The sequence below is a fragment of the Musca domestica genome, unplaced genomic scaffold (assembly GCF_030504385.1).
Source record: "Musca domestica strain aabys unplaced genomic scaffold, Musca_domestica.polishedcontigs.V.1.1 8, whole genome shotgun sequence".
Taxonomy (NCBI): domain Eukaryota; kingdom Metazoa; phylum Arthropoda; class Insecta; order Diptera; family Muscidae; genus Musca; species Musca domestica.
The window spans coordinates 18,726,606-18,744,341 of record NW_026712409.1 but is presented as its reverse complement, the minus strand read 5'-3'; the positions used below and the strand labels follow the sequence as shown (position 1 = coordinate 18,744,341).

Genomic DNA, 17,736 nt, shown 5'->3' with positions numbered 1-17,736 from the left:
CGAGGTTTTCATGAGGGTCATATCTCGAAATTCGTTGGGAATTTCATTTTACTTTCCTTAGTAAAGTTGCAGCTGAGCAACAGCAGAAAACGATCGAAGAATAAAATATTTCAAAAATCTGCATAGGAACTGTGAAAATGGTATTTTTTTTTTGAATAAAATGGGACTTCCTATCAGCAATAACTTTACGATCAATTCAGAATAATTTTTTGCGCCCAAGTTTCTTTTCCAATGTAATTTGTTTCTTTTAGGACTATTTTCTGCAAGTCCTTCGCTACAACTTTGCTGAAAAGATTTTGAAGAAATTTCCATTGATTCCCGAGATATAGCCCAAAAAAATGCCTAATTTACACAATTTCCGTAAAAGAAATTTTCTTTAGGGTCATAACTCACAAACCAATTGGAATATTTTTTTAACAAAATTGTAGCTTATTTTCCACTACATTTTAGCTATAATTTTGCCAAAGAGAGCAAAACAAAATTCTAATTGATTTCCAAAATATAGTCCATGGCACATAATGTCTAATTTCGATTGTTTTTACAAAACGAAAATTTCTTTAGGAGTGTATCTCGCAAACCGTTTGGAATTAAATTTTACTTTCTTTGGTAAAGTTGTAGCGGAACAACAGCGGAAAACAATGGAAAAATACAACATTTCAAGAATTTGCATGGGAAATGTGAAATCGGTCTTTTTTCGGTAAAATGGGAGATTATATCAGCAAAAACTCTAAAATTAATGGATGGCAATTTTTGGCGTATACGTTTCTTTTCTAAGGCATTTCTTTCTTTCAAAACTATTTTCTTCAAGTCCTTAGCTACAACTTTTCTGAAAAGATTTTAAAGAAATTCCCATAGATTCCCGAGATATAGCCCAAATCACAAAATGCCTCATATGTACTATTTCTACAAAAGGATTTTTTAGGGTAATAACTCGAAAAATAGTTGAATATTGTTTATCAAACTTGTAGATAAACAAAAGGAGTAAGCGAGAATGTCAGAAAAAGTGTTGCATACTATTAGGCGTACATATAATGTATTTCAAATTCGTAATTTTTTGGTAAAATGGGACATTCTTTAAGCAATTAATTTGAAATCAATTCATTGCAATGTTTTTTTTTTTGTCCAAAATTCTTCTTGGTTTCTTGCAGAACTATTTTCAGCTAATCTTAGGCTTCAACTTTCCCAAAGAAAGTCAAACGAAACTCCCTTTGGTTTTCAAGATACAGCCCATATCAAAAAAACACCTAATGTTCACTATTTCTATAAAAGAGTTTTTCTTTAGGGTCATAACTTGAAAACTAGTTGAATATTGTTTATCAAACTTATAGCTAAACAAAGGAGACATTAAATTTTAGGTGCATACTTTTAGGCGTACATATTATGAACTTAAAATTCCAAGCAGGATTTATGCGATACGACGGTTTGCCTTCACTCTATTTCTTCCTCGTAATTTTAACAAGATTTATGTTTCAAAAATTTAAATTTGAGGTGCATACTTTTAGGCGTACCTATGACCAAGCAGGATTATTTATGCGATAGATCTTGTTTTCTCTATTTTTTTTCTCAGTAATTTCTCCAGATATATTTAAAAAAATGCGATTTGTGGTACATACGTTTAGGCATCGTCATTACATTAATTTTGCAAACTTCCTCAATAGGCTTTTTAAATCTTTCAACCAATTTAAATATATTGAAACCCTTACATCCATCATCTATTTTGGGTTGTACAAAGTTAAAATAATTTTTTTTTAAATTTTTTATTTTTATTTTTTCCATTATTTTTAGTTTCGATTTTTTGTTATATCATAATTAATTCCTCTTTTTTTCATAAGCCACGCATATATATATTTTTAAGTTTATATTTGTTTTGTTATTAGTTTTGTTTGTTTAGTTGATAGTTTTAGGTTTAATTTTATTTTTCAAAAAAAAAAAAAAAATTAAATTTAAAGTTTTTGGAAAAAATCTAATACCAATTATTAGGGGTGTGAATTTTTGAAATTTGAGGACAAAAATTGCGTTGAGAAAAAAAAATCAAAATTCTACTTTTCAAAAAATAAATAAATTAACAAAAAAAAAAAAAAAAAAAAAAAAATCAAAATATTTTGCTATTTTAAATTTTACAAATTTTAACAAATCGCAGCAAAAAAATTTCTCAGAAAGTAACGCAACATTTTCTTTAAAAATTTTCAAAAAAAAAAAAAAAATAAATAAATAATAATTATTTCAAAATATTTTGCAAATTAAAATTTCAAAAAATCGTAGCAAAAAATTTCTCTGAAAGTAACTCAACATTTCCTTTTAAAATTTTTCCTGATTAGTGCTTATTATGATTTCCTATGAAAAAATATATTTAAAAAATATAATTGAATTTTTGACACAATTTTTGGTGGCTATTTGTTCCCTCGTATGTCCTTACCATAATTTTCCTCTCCTTATCATCTGCTAGAAAAAAAATACAATTATAAATAAATGTGCAAATATGTGTATGTATCTATTACATATGTATGGGTTTTCCAAAAAATGAATGGATCCAAGACGTCATTGATTTTTTGCAACATAAAACAAATTTACAAAAAAATTAGACTTGAAAAAATTATTAAATATGCTAAAAAAATAATAACAAAATAAATAATAATAATAATAATAATAATAATAATAATAAATAAATAAATAATAATAATAATAATAATAATAATAATAATAATAATAATAATAATAATAATAATAATAATAATAATAATAATAATAATAATAATAATAATAATAATAATAATAATAATAAAAATAATAAAATAAATAAATAATAATAAAATAAATAAATAATAATAATTGAAATTTTTAGTTGCAAATGATTTGAATCCGTGCATTTTGTGTGAAACCGATATATTTTTATTAAAAAAAAAAAAAAAAACAAAATAAAATTTTAGTTTTAAGCAATTAAAAAAAAAATGCAATTTATTATAATAATAAAAAATATGTAAAATGAATTACTTCATATTTTAACTTTACTACAAAAAAAAAAAAAAGAAATGATTGCAATAGCAGCAGCTTTAAAAGAGTTTTTATTTTTGTTTTTATTTCTCTTTTCACTAAAAAAAGAAGTAGAGTAATTTTTAAAATTACATTTACCCTTATTTCATTAAAGTAAAATATAAACACCATTTCCTTTATAAAAATAATTCATACAAATCTGTTATTTTTATTTTTAATTTGTCTTCCTTAAAATGCAATTATCATCAAATCATTTGAAAATTATTAGTTTTTTTGAAAACAAAAAAAAAAAAAAATATTTTAAATTACTTAATTATGTTCTTTCAAAAAAAAAAAATGACTTTCATTCAAAAATTATTGTTTCATGGCAAAACAGCATTTTCATAATTTTTTAATAATTATAAAATTAAATATTTTTCCTTAATTAAATTTAAAAACAAACAAAATATATATATATATGTTCAAATAATTTTAATTATTAAAAAAAATGTAGTTTTATATATTATCTCTATTAGAAAATAGCAACAAAAACTGTTTGTATCAAAGAAAAATAATTGAAATCTTATAGAAAAAATAAAAACAAAAAAATTCATATTTTAATACTTAAAAAAAATTACAAAAAAAAAATTAAATAAAAAAACAGCACAAGTTCTGAAAACAAAAAAATTACACCATATTAAATAATGTAAATGTTTTAATATAAATTTATGTATAAAAAAACATACAAACCATCTTTAGCCGAGAAAAAAAAACACAAAAAATATTTTTAAGAATATCTGATGTATCATTAATAATCTTAAATCATAAATATAAAAAATTTATAAATAAATAAATAAAAATAACAAGAATTTTAATAATTTTTAAAAATTAGTTTATTTTTTTTTTTATTCTGTTTTTCCTGTTTTCTAGTAACATTCATGTACTATGTATAGAACAAATAAAAAGAAAAAAATAAAAAATAAATAAAATATTTTAATTGTAATTGTAAATCAGACAAACAAAAAAAATAAATATTGTGAGTTTTATTCTCCCAGAGAGGGGGGAGAGAAAAGAACTTGCGGTAATATTTTCAATTTTTTTTTATTTTATTTTTAGGTTGGCTGAAATGAGGTTCATAAAAAGGTTTATAATTTTTAATTTTTTTTATTACAAATTATTTGAATTCCACTAACATATTTCTCTTTATTTTTTAGGTGACTGGGATTTGCCATGGCACGGTTTGCTTGGAAATTGGATCCGGAAGACTGTGAAAGACCAAAATGAGAAAAATAGATTGTTTTACTCCAAATTCAGCTGGAAAGCCTTGTGTTATTTACTCTGGAATTGGAGCTTTCTTCAATCAAAATTCAATTCTTCAATTCTTTAGATTCTCCTTTTAATGCCTTCCTAATATTTCACCTAAATTTTTCCCCATCCTTATCAAATTCTTCCTAAAAAATCCCGTTGAAAAAAAATTTGATTTGAATTTACGGAGAGTTACATTTTAAAACCTAATTTAAAAAAGTTTCCATGATATCCTTTTATTTAAGGTTTCATAATTCAACCAAAACTTTATTTAAAAAATCTAAGAGAAGAAAAAGTATTTTCCTATTCTGTCCCTCAAAGAAATTAATCAATTGTAGCTGACATCAATAACTTCAAATATTATTTGAATTAATTGCGGGTTTCGTTTTGAAAATAAGCAAAAGAAGCTGCTTGATGCAAAATGTTAAAAAAAAGTGTCCATTTTTTCAATTATTCGCATCAAATCTGGTAATCTTTTTATTAGAAAAATAAATTTCTAATTATTTTCAAAATTGATTTTTATCAATTCATATGAAAATACTTGATACTTAATTCTTCCCTCCATATTTCCATGTTTTCTCTTATGTTTTGAATATGAAAAGATGGGACATTGCCTCAAGAAAAAATTCCGAAAAGGATATTTCTGGCTAAAAAATATTTTCTCTAATATTTATTTTTTAAAAATGTAACAATTCACCTGCATTTTTTTGAAGGCTGAGAATCTTTTCCCTACTTTTCCAAATTTTCGAAAACAACTTTTTCTTCACCTATTTTCTCAATTTTATTTCAGTTTCAAAATTCTATGAACCTTCACTAACATATTTCTCTTTTTTAGGTGATTCCCGAAATCGATGTGTGTGCGGCTGTGACATCATCATCGGCTTGCTGTTGTTGCACCACCAAGAAAACTGTTGCGAGTCCTTGTTGCAAAACCGGAACTGAGAACATGTTTAAAAACACAAAAAAGAAACTGTAATTTATGATTTTTTGTTTTGCTATTAATTTTTTCAATATTTCTTTTATTTTAATTTCTATTTAATTTTGTGTGTGATTTATTTTTCGAATCATGATAGTGAAGGAAAGCAGACATATTTTTTCAAACAAAAAAGAAAAAAAGAATTGGTAACTAGGACGACCCAGTTTTAAGTTTTTATAATTCCCCACTTTAACGTACCTTTTGAAATTCTTCGCCATGTTTTTAGTTGATTTAACTGTATCTCAGTATATGCAGGTAGAAGATTTCCTTACAAAAAATTTTTCAACCTGGGTACAGGTTTTGATGTAGCTTCCTTTAACTTTGTCGTTTTATTAAAAGCTTTTTGAAGTTATTGTCAACATTTTCCCATCGATTTGGTTAAAAATCAACATTTTGAGTTCTCAGAGGGTAGACAACCTTCTAACGAAAAATGGTATCCCTACGTTCAGATTTCGACATAGCTCCCTTTAACCTTGCCAATTAAATAAACGTTTTTTTTATGATTCTGCCCACATTTTTCAAACAATTTGTATGTAACTTGGCATTTGAAGGTCTCAGTAGATACAAAATATCCTTACCAAAAATTGTCATTATAGGTCCATGTTTTCATATATCTCCCTTGGGCCTTGTTACTTAATAAAATGCTTTTCCAAGATTTTAGCGAAATTTTGCTGTTGATTTTTTTTGCAATTTGGAATTTTTAGTATAGAGTGGCTAGAACACCTTCTTTCCGAAAATTATCCTCCTAGGGCCAAATTTTGATGTAGTTCCCTTTAAGCGTGTCACCTTTTTTAAAAGCTTTTTGAGGATCTAGACTCTATTTTTCAACCGATATTTTTGTAATTTGGTATTTGGGGTTCCGTGTGAATATACCACCTTCTTGCCAAAAATTATCCCCCTATGTTCACATTTTTTTATAGCTCCCTTTAAACTTGGCACTTCTTGAAATGCTTTTTGAGCATATTGACACTATTTTTCAACACATTTTTATGTAATTTGGTATTTTGGCTACTTAGTGAGTGCAACACCTCCATGCAAAAAATTATCCTCCTAGGTCCATATTTAGATATAGCTCCCTTTGATCGGCTCACTTTTTTTAAAAAGCTTTTTGAGGATCTTGACCCTATTCTTCAACCAATATTTTTGTAATTTGGTATTTGGGGTTCCTTGTGAGTGCAACACCTCCTTGCAAAAAATGATCTCCCTAGGTCCAGATTTCGATATAGCTCCCTTTAAACTTGGCACTTCTTTAAATGCTTTTTGAGGATCTTGACCCTATTTTTCAACACATATTTATCTAATTTAGTATTTTGGCTACTTAGTGAGTGCAATACCTCCATGCCAAAAATTATCTCCCTAGGTCCTGATTTAGACATAGCTCCCTTTAAACGTATTACTTCCTCAAATGCTTTTTGAGGATCTTGACCCTATTTTCCAACCAATATTTATGTAATTTGGTATTTGGGGTTCCTGGTGAGTGCAACACCTCCTTGCAAAAAATTGCTCCCCTTGGTCCACATTTTAATATAGCTCCCTTTAAACGTGTACTTCTTTTAAAATCTTTTTGAGGATCTTGACCATATTTTTCAACCGATATTTTTATAATTTGGTATCTGGGGTTCCTGGTGAGTGCAACACCTCCTTGCCAAAAATTGTCCCCCTTGGTCCACATTTTAATATAGCTCCCTTTAAACGTGTACCTCTTTTAAAAGCTTTTTGAGGATCTTGACCACATTTTTGAACCGATTTTTATGTTACTTTGTATTTTGGCTACTTAGTGAGTGCAACGCCTCCATACAAAAAATTATCTCCCTAGGTCCACATTTTAATATAGCTCCCTTTAAACGTGCCCCCTTTTTTAAATGTTTTTTTGAAGATCTTGACCCTATTTTCCAACCGATATTTATGTAATTTGGTATTTGGGTTTCCTGATGAGTGCAACACCTCCTTGCAAAAAATTGCTCCCCTTGGTCCACATTTTAATATAGCTCCCCTTAAACGTGTACCTCTTTTAAAATCTTTTTGAGGATCTTGACCCTATTTTTCAACACATATTTATCTAATTTAGTATTTTGGCTACTTAGTGAGTGCAACACCTCTTTGCCAAATATTATGCCCCTAGGTCCACAATTTAATATAGCTCCCTTTAAACGTGTACCTCTTTTAAAATCTTTTTGAAGAGCTTGACCCTATTTTTCAACCGATATTTTTGTAATTTGATATTTGGGGTTCCTGGTGAGCGCAACACCTCCTTGCCAAAAATTATGCCCCTAGGTCCATATTTTAATATAGCTCCCTTTAAACGTGTTCCTATTTTAAAAGCTTTTTGAGGATCTTGACCCTATTTTCCAACCGATATTTATGTAATTTGGTATTTGGGGTTCCTGGTGAGTGCAACACCTCCTTGCAAAAAATTGCTCCCCTTGGTCCACATTTTAATATAGCTCCCTTTAAACGTGTACCTCTTTTAAAATCTTTTTGAGGATCTTGACCCTATTTTCCAACCGATTTTTATCTTACTTTGTATTTTGGCTACTTAGTGAGTGCAACACCTCCATGCCAAAAATTATCTCCCTTGGTCCACATTTTAATATAGCTCCCTTTAAACGTGTACCTCTTTTAAAAGCTTTTTGAGGACCTCGACCCTATTTTTCAAGCGATTTTTTTCTAATTTGTTATTTGGGGTTCCTTGTGACTGCACCACCTCCTAGCCAAAAATTATCCCCCTTGGTCCAGATTTAGATATAGCTCCCTTTAAAAGCGATACTTTTTTAAAATCTTTTTGTGGATCTTGACCCTATTTTTCAAGCGATATTTTTGTAATTTGTTATTTGGGGTTCCTTGTGACTGCACCACCTCCTAGCCAAAAATTATCCCCCTTGGTCCAGATTTAGATATAGCTCCCTTTAAAAGCGATACTTTTTTAAAAGCTTTTTGAAGGTCTTGACCACATTCCTCAATTTATATTTATGTAACTTGGTATATTGGCTACTTAGTCATTACACCACCTCCTTGCCAAAAATTATGCTCCTAGGTCTACATTTTAAGATAGTTCCCTTTGATCGGGTCACTTTATTAAAAGCTTTTTAAAGGTCTTGACCACATTTTAGAAACAAGTTTAATGTTAACATAGAATTTTGGGTTCCTGGTGAGTGCAACACCTCCTTGCCAAAAATTGTCCCCCTTGGTCCCCAGTTTTCCTTCTTTCCTATTCGACAATATCGCTAAATAAAAAAAGGTTTCTATGAAAATTGTGTCTGCTTTCGCTTTTCTTGCCTTTCTACGTTAAAATATATAAATTGTTTTTATTAAATATTTCCTTAATTACTACCCTTTTTTATTATACCACCCTAACGCCCCATTCCCTTTCGTTATCCCTTTTTCCACCCAAAAAAAAAAACAAACCTTACTCCCTTTTATTACAACAGTTGTTTATGTCACTAGGTAGAGAGAGCGAGAGAGAAAGAGAAAAAACAAAGTACTTTATTGAAAAATATCGCCAATATTAAAAAAAAAATATCTTGTGTGTTATTTAATTATTAGCCATGCTTTAATAGAATTTCACATATCTATTGTATTTTACTTTTCTAGGAACCATTTTGTTTTGTGTGTAAATATATTAATAGATATATAATTTTATTTAAATCGAATTTCAATATTTTTGCTTGTATATCCATCAAGATTCATAGTAAAGCTTATGCAGTTTTTAATTGGTATTCCATTTCCATTCATCCACTCATTCATGTACCCCATTGCATATCCTCTTAAGAAACATAAAAACCCAAACTTCATCATTCATTCCCATTAATCCTTAAAGTATGCTTTAATTTATGAAAAAACCCTTTCATGTGACCCACTCCCATTCATTCATTCATGCTTTTTTTTTAAATAATATTATTGGCTTTGGAATTAATTGAAAATAATTAATATTAGTTATTACAACCCCATCATCTCCCCCCCCCCCCCCACAACCCGCTCTCTTGAAGAGCTCCTCACCACACAAAAAAATGTTGCTTTAGATTTTTGTTTATTTTTTTTTAATTTTCTTCCGCAAAAGAGAAGATGTGTTTTTTTTTTAATTTTGGATGTCAAGCTTTCTCTTTGCTAAGATCCAATTTATATTTATTTATATTTTATTTTAATTTTATTTTATAATTTTAATTAATTTTTATAATTTAAGTGTACGTCCTTATGTTTATATATTTTTTTCCTTTTTTTTTTTCTTTCTTTTTTCTCTTCTCCTTTATATAATTTTTTCGATTTGAACTTTTGTGTTGAAATTACAAAAATAATTTGTGTTAACAAAAAATATAAAAAAAAATATGGCAAAAATATCTCCAACAATTGATGCTGTTTCACCCTCCAACAATGGAAAAATGCTGGAAATTATTAATAATTTTGAAACCAAAACCAAAAAAATAAAATCGACTTTTTTGAATGCCCTCCCCTTTTGGAATTTTCATTACATACCCTTTTGTTGTTTGTAACCTTTAAGCAGATTTAAGTATTACACGCATAGCAGGTTTAACCTGGAACGAATGGAATGCCCGCCTGGCCATGCCTCTGGTCACCCAGTTACGTGAGGGGGTACACCCTTTGGTCTTTCCAACAGATTTGAGCATGGAAAAGGGGCCCACAGTAATTGGTACCACATCGTCCGCGTCTGCCGGCAATGGTGTCAATGCCCGTGATATATGTAAGATTGAATTAAAATCTCCCGTCAAAAGATCCAATTTATCCAGTGGTTCACCCACACCACCCAATGAGCTGAGCAATAGCGAACAAGCCAATGCCCAACCGGGCAATTCAAGTACACCCCTGAACTGCTCTTCGGCCAGTGAAAAAGGCGATAAGACGAACAATTCAAACAATACCTCCACAACGCTGACAACCACCACCCCCACTGGGGGCAAATTGAAACATTTGACCCAGGAAGAGGCTACAGTTTTGATGTTGAAAGCTGCCGCCGAGAAATCGGCCCAGGCTGCCAACAACAGCGGCAATCTAAGTGATAACAGCTATACCGATGATCCCACACCGGGAAATGTAAGCGGTGGCGCTGGCGATTATCATTCGGCGTTTGCCGATGTGGGTACTGCTGGTCTAAGTATCAACATTTTGAATAGCATCAATGCCATGAACAGCCTTATCAATGCCGGTGGTGGTAACGGCGGCCTTAGTTTAACCAGTGCTGCAGCATTGGGTGTGGGTGGTGGTGCCGGCGGCCCTGGTGGCGCCGGCAATGGTGCTGGTCATCCCTGTCCGGAATGTGGTCGCCTCTACAAATTGAAATCATCACTGCGCAATCATCAGAAATGGGAATGTGGCAAGGAACCGCAGTTCCAGTGTCCCTTCTGTGTGTATCGGGCCAAACAGAAAATGCACATTGGTCGCCACATGGAACGCATGCACAAAGAGAAATTCTTCAAGGTGGAAGATTTGAAAAGTTTCACCACAGCCACCATTGGTTCCCAGCTGGCGGCAGGAGGATCGGTGGCGGGAACCACAGCTGGCGGAGGTGGTGGTGGCGGCGGCGGCGGCGGTTCCAGTGTCAGCGGTGATGACTCATCAACAGCTGTATCAGAATTACGTCAGCATTTCTCCTAAAACCAGAACAACAAAAAAGAAAAAAAAAATGTAACGAATTCTTACAACAACGAATGGTGCCGCTCTCTCTCTCCGAAACCTTACAATTTCCATAGCAGCAGAGTGGTAACAAAAAAAAAAAACAATTTTTTTAAATATATTTTTTTTTACTTTTATATGCTTTCCTTAGACCTAAGTGAGAGAGATTGTTTTTTATTTATATCAGGGAATTATATAAATAATTTATTATTATTATTCATATTTTTATGCATTTCTTCGGCGTGAGAGATGAAGAAGAAGAAGCAGCAGAGAAAAAAATGTATTAAGCAGGAGGTATTTTCTTTTAAGGATGAGAAAAAATATCGCCTTAAGAAAAAAAAAAACAATTAAGTCACCCAGATAAAAAAACGGGAGAAATTGAATTTTCAAAAAATCTAAATTGGAATATTGAGAGATGGAGATTTTGGAAAATGAACATGAGTGAATTCCAAATATGAACAAAGTTCATAGATGTTATGAAAAGGTTCTTAAAATGACCCAACATTAAAAAGTAATTGTCTAGCATTTTTATATTTTCAGTGTTTCTAAAGGATTTAAAAAAATCATAAAAATCCTGATATAACTTACTTTTGCAATTTTTTTTTGTAATGGGAGGCAATTTTAAGAATATTTTTCATAATTTTTATGATACCCTTTTTTAATGTATTTCCATGAAATTTATGTTTAAAATTTACGGAATTTATTGTAAACTCCAGAACAATTTTTTTGTGAATTACCGAGACGATAATATGTTTTGAACAAATTTCATTGTTTTAATGAATAAAATTCATATTTTTCAGAACAAATTACAAAGAGAAGTAATTTACAAATTTCAGATTGTTATGAGAAAAAAAGAAAATTATTTTCAGGAAAACATTTGTATGAACAAATTTCATATTTTTAAGAACCTTCTCTTTTTATAAATTCTTGGTACTTATTAACCAAGAAATTATAAAAAGGGAAGGTTCTTAAAAATATGAAATTTGTTCATAAAAGTTATGGTATATGTTCATAGAAGTTTTGAATTAAATAAACTGCCAATTTATTATGGAATTTCCGAAAATCTTTTTATGAACATTTTAAGAATGTTTTCTTTTTTTGAAAATACAAAAAAGTTGTCTTTATTTTTTGGAAAAATTTAAGAATTTTTTTCATATATTTTATGAAGGAGTTTTTGAAAAATATGAAAGAATTTTCGTCTCATTTCACTTTTCTCCTATTTTCATTTCTATTTCAATTTTCAAAGAATTTTAAAAAAATATATTGGGTAATAAATTTCGTGATTTGTTTCATAAAACTTTTTTTGGAATATTTTCATAGTTTGAAAAAATTCTAACATTTTTAATAAAAAAAAATATGAAAATATACCTAAAAGTGTTATGAAATAATTTATGAAACAGTTGTTATTTAAATTTTTCATCATTTTTATTTAATGAAATACCGCAATTTTTATGAAAAAAGTTCATATTTCTGTATTTCATAATTTTAAGAATTTTTTTCATATTTTTTATGAACACATTTAGGAATAACTTTTTTTAATTTTCTATGAAGATATTAAAACATTTTTCCATCATTATTGTATTAGAATAAAAGTACTATTTCGTAATACACATTTAAATTTTTTTAGGAACTTGTTCATATTTTTTATGAACTTTTTTCATAAATTAAGAAACAATTCCATATTTAAAAAAAGGCAAAAACTGAAATGTCTGTTTTTCAATTTATATTTTTTGGGTAAAAGGACTATTTCGCAAAACAATTGAAATTTTTAAGAACTTGTTCATAGTTTTTATGAATTTTGTTCATAAATTATTTAATTATTGTTTGAAATGCCTATGCAATTAATATTTCCTTTGGTGTTATTCTTTCGAGACAAGCATAATGATTTGAAATTTCTATTTTCTATTAAAATTAAAAAAATGTTTTCTATTTAAAAATTTGTTCATATTTTTTATGAACTTTTTTCATAAATTCAAAAAAAAAAAACTTTGAAATCCAAATAGTGAGAAAACCACATTTTTTCTAATTTCTTTTTTGGTATAAAACAGTTGTTTCGCAAAACAAATGACATTTTTAAGAACTCGTTCATAGTTATTATGAATTTTGTTAATAAATTATTTAATTATTGTTTGAAATACCTATGAAATTAATATTTTCTAGGGTATTTACCCTTTCGAGACGAACTTTTTTGCTTTCTATTAAAATTAACTTGAAAAATTGTTTTCTATTTAAAAATTTGTTTAAAATTTCTAAGAACTTGTTCCTATTTTTAATGACGTTTGTTCGTAAAGTATTTAATTATCGTTTGCAATGCTTTCGAAATTAATGTTTTCTTGCTCGCCTTTCTTTCGAGGCGAACTTATTAGTTTTCTATTAAAATTAAATTAAAAATTTGTTTTTTTTATTTAAAAATTTGTTCATATTTTTTATGAACTTTTTTCATAAATTAAAAAATATAATATCTTTATAAACCGAAAAGTGAGAAAATGCTGCAAGTAAATTTTTTAAGAACTTGTTCATAGTTTTAATGAATTTTGTTCATAAAGTATTTGATTATCGTTTTTGCGGTGCTTACGAGATTATTGTTTTTCTTATTCGTTTTTCTTTCGAGACGAACTTATCGCTTGGAATTTTACTTTCTGTTAAAATTAAATTTTAAAATTCCATTTTCTCTTTAAATATCTCTCAATATTCCAAAAAAAAAATTTTTTGTAATATTTTCTCCCCTCCCACAATGTAAATACACACACATAAAATCTAAAATGAACTACAAATCAGGGAAACTACCACTATAGATATATATGTATATCAAATCTATAAACCAACTACCTGTGGAAAAAAGCTTAAGTGTTACAAGAATATTGAAAAAATATTGAAATCTTTCTAATCACAATCAAGCTGTTTTTTTTATAAACACCATCAACCAACTACAACGTTTGTGACAAATGGAAACAAGTGTGCCAAATTTTTTTTTATATAAACATATTTAATTTTTTTAAATAATTGTTTTTGTTTGTTAATATTAATATTTATTGAAGAGGAGGAGGGTTCCTCTCAGAATCCAAACGAAAAGCACAGAAGAAAAATAATTATAACAGAAAAAAAAAACTCAGAAGATTAAAGTAATAAATGCCATTCCTTTTATTTACATTATTTTTTTTTTTGCAATTTGTTACAATTACACGATTTATAATTAAATTTAAAAAACTTTCTTTTGGCATTCCTTAATTTACAAAAATGAAAGACCCTAAAAAAAGACAATGATATTCCATTTTTTTTTATTATTATTATTAGTTTTAAGGTATAAATTAAGAAAAATTATCAAATAATTCGAAAGCCGGTTTTTCGAAAACAACAACAATGCCCCCGAAACATATATATTTTCTAAAACAAAATCTGTTTTCTATTTCAAAAAAAGAAATAAATTTCGAATACGAATTTTTGCCCGATACTTTGCTCTTATATTTAGATGCTGTAATATTTTTGAGTATAAATTTTTTCAAGGCGGAGAAAAGAGATCCATCCCTCTTCCACAAAATATTCCAGTGTCTCTCATATGGGGCCAATAAATTTCAAAATCCGTGATATAGTTTATTACATTCCATTTTTTCCAGATATTTTATTAACCGGTTTTTTTTTTAAGAAAAAAATTATATTTTTACAAGAAAATAATTTTATATATATAAATGTAAAGAAAAAATTCTCAGTGGATATTTTTGAAAATCGTAAAGCTTTTTCTATATAAGAAAAAATATTAAAAAAAAAAATAATTAGATTTTTTAAGCTACTTTTAAAGGCAATATTATTAGGTGTAGTCTAAAAAAAATTGGGAACAAAAAAACATTTTCCTAAAAAAAACAACGAAATAATTATTATTATTTTTTTTTAAATTATAAGAGTTAAATAATCGAGTCATAATTAGAGGATACAACATGATTGAGACAACAACAACGGGTAAAAAAAAATATTTGAGGATTTAGGTCATGTTGCCAAGTCATAACACAGAAATACCTCAACAGATAAATAATTAAAAAAAATAAAATTTTTTTAATCTTAAAAAAAAGACAAATTAAATTATTGGTTACAACCAAACCTCAAGCATTCCAATTACAAAAAATTATTTTTTTTTTTTTAAATTTAAATTAAAAAAAATTCAAAAGTGCCTTTAGTGAAAACAAAAGAAAATGGACATCAGGATTCTAGTTTAGTTTGATAAGGATTTTCTTAAATTTTTTCCACTCCCCACCCCTACCCCTAGGGGGAATAATAATGCAAAGCACAATCTTTGACAGATAACAATAATTTGAACCGCTTTAAAACAAGTCTAAACTTATTTTTTTACAAAAAAAAAATTCCCACAAAAAAGCAAAAAAAAAAAAAAAAAAAAACTTAAAGTTTTACCAACCCCTCAAATTCGAAATTTGTTGGGAAAATTTTCAAAATTCGTTAACAAAAAATATCAAGCTAATGCTTTTGTGCTCAAGAAAATATATAAAAAGATATAAGACAAGCCATAAAATATTTATATATATATTAAATTAATTTTAAATAATTATTTTTTTTCACAGAGATTTTTCTAAGCAATTATTTTTTAGGGTTTAGTTTTAAGCAATTAAAAAATATATATTTATAAAATTTATAAAAAAAAAAAACAATGAAACAAAAAACCTCAGGTACTTAGTTTGTGTTATATTTAAAAACAAAAAATCACAACAATAACAAAAAATATATTTTTTTAATTTATAAAAATAATTCCATAGAACAAAAAAAAAAAAAATGAAACTCAGTTTTAAATTTAAAATTTAACTCAGCTAAGGGTTTGTTGCCGGGAAGCTGTGCTTCCTTTGGCACCCCAACTCTCGACCCACCCCCGCCCTCAAGACACACAAAACCAGTTCATAAATAAATCTGCCAATATTTTTTTTTTTATAAAAATCACAAAACTTAAAAAAACAACAACAAACGAAACGTCACAAAAATAGTAATTTAAAATATATAAAAAAACAATATTTATAGAATTACAAAACTTAATTTATATATACTATTTATTTATATATACATAACATATACATATATATTTTTTAAATAATTGAAAAAAAAAAAACTCCAGAAAATAGCCCTTAATTTATTATATATAAAATAGATTTTTTTTTCTTTCTAACATTCCATTACAAACAAACACACACACACACTCAAAGCCGTGTAGGAAAATAAAAAAAAAACATATTCATTTTTATTTTCTTTACAACAAAACATAGTATTTTTTTCTTAACATATTTATAATTAAAATGAAAAAAAAAAAACCCAACTCCCTACAATAGTTCAAATGTTTTTTAAATATTTTTTTTATAATTTATGTTTTTTTTTACAATTTTTTTTGTATACATAATTTACTTGCTTGTTTGTTTTGTTATAAACATATCTTTTTTTTACATACTCTACAAAATCTTATATAAATATATATAAATAAAATTAATGAAATGAAAAATCGGTTCTAATTGGTGATGGGCTAATTTTTTTTTGAAAAAATTAAAAAAAAAAGACAAAAAATATTAAATAATTTCTTAGATATATTTTAAGCAAAAAAAAAAAAAAAACAATATAGAAAATATGTATAATCATTCCACAGAAATAGATCAATTTTTAAACAAATGATAAAGGAAGATATTTGCCAGGGGTAAAATAATTTAATTATTAAAATAAAATTAAAAAAGTAAATTTTTTGTACCACAAATATTTAAAAAATAAATTTTTGAGCAAATTTTTAAAATTTCCAATCATTTTTTAATCAAAAACAAAAAAAAAATATTCATAAATTTTTTGGACCAATTTTAAGAATTTTTATGAATTATTTTCCTAGAAATTATGAAAAGTGTTCATAATTTTTCAAGGTCTAAAAATCTCTTCAAATATTTCCACAATTAAAATATATCTTCTGCAATACATAAATTAAAAAAAATAGTCCTAAACAAAATTTCCGAATATTTATGAAAAATGTTCATAATTTTTCAAGGTCTAAAAAAATCGCTTATATAATTTCCACAATTAAAATAAATTTTTTTGAAATACAAAAATTTAAGAAAAATTTGCCTAAACAATATTTCAAAAGATTCATTCATTTTGAAAGCAAAGAAAAAATCGATCGAAGAATTTCCATGAATATTTTCATAGAAATTATGTACAATATTCATAAAAATTGGAAAAGTTCCCCTAAATCACAAAAAAAAAAAAAAAATAGAAAATAGAATAGAAACTATCCAAAAATTATGAAAATGTTGAGAAGAAATTTTTATCAAAAAGAGATTTTTATAAAAAAAATATAGTTTTGTGAAATTAGCATTTTTTTCTAAATTTTTATTTAATTGTAAAATATTTCAAAAGAATCATTATTTTCAAAATTATATTTTAATACAAAAATGATATGTTTTTGGGAAATAAAAAACATTTTTATGAAACGTTCATTTTTTTTTTTTTGAAAATTGTTTAAATTTTTTTTTTTTTAATTTGTTCATATTTTTTGAAAATTGTTTACAATTTTTCATTAAATATTTATTTTATAATTTTTAAAAAAAAAAAATTTAAAAAAAAAATCAAATTTTTCTGGAATGTGAAATTTTGTTATTTATGAATATTTTTCATAACGGTCCTCTGAGAGTCATGGAAACAGTTCATAAAAATATTTTCTCATTTCTCAAAAGTAATTGAATTTTTGTATTCAAATATAATTTTAATAATGAAATAGTTTACAGTAAAATTAAAAATTATAAACAAATTCTCATTTCACAAAATGATGATTTTTTTATTAATAAAAATTTACAAAATTTATAAATTTTTATAAAAAATTTTATTTTATAAAAATT

General features: G+C 26.7%; 1 protein-coding gene across 11 annotated transcripts in view; it reads left to right on the top strand.

The window, feature by feature from the left end:
* The window catches only part of LOC101899414 (longitudinals lacking protein, isoforms F/I/K/T), a 301,516-nt gene that overhangs the window by 161,299 nt on the left and 122,481 nt on the right, over window positions 1-17,736 (top strand). Inside the window, exon 6 of one of the 11 annotated variants that reach the window (XM_059131034.1) lies at window positions 9,747-10,956. The exons of 9 other annotated variants lie outside the window; for them this stretch is intronic. In XM_059131034.1, coding sequence (XP_058987017.1) covers window positions 9,747-10,858 — 1,112 coding nt within the window. In that variant the 3' untranslated portion in view covers window positions 10,859-10,956. Of the gene's footprint in view, window positions 1-9,746; window positions 10,957-17,736 lie in introns of those variants that run through there. One more of the 11 variants, XM_020036799.2, reaches the window with a different exon arrangement.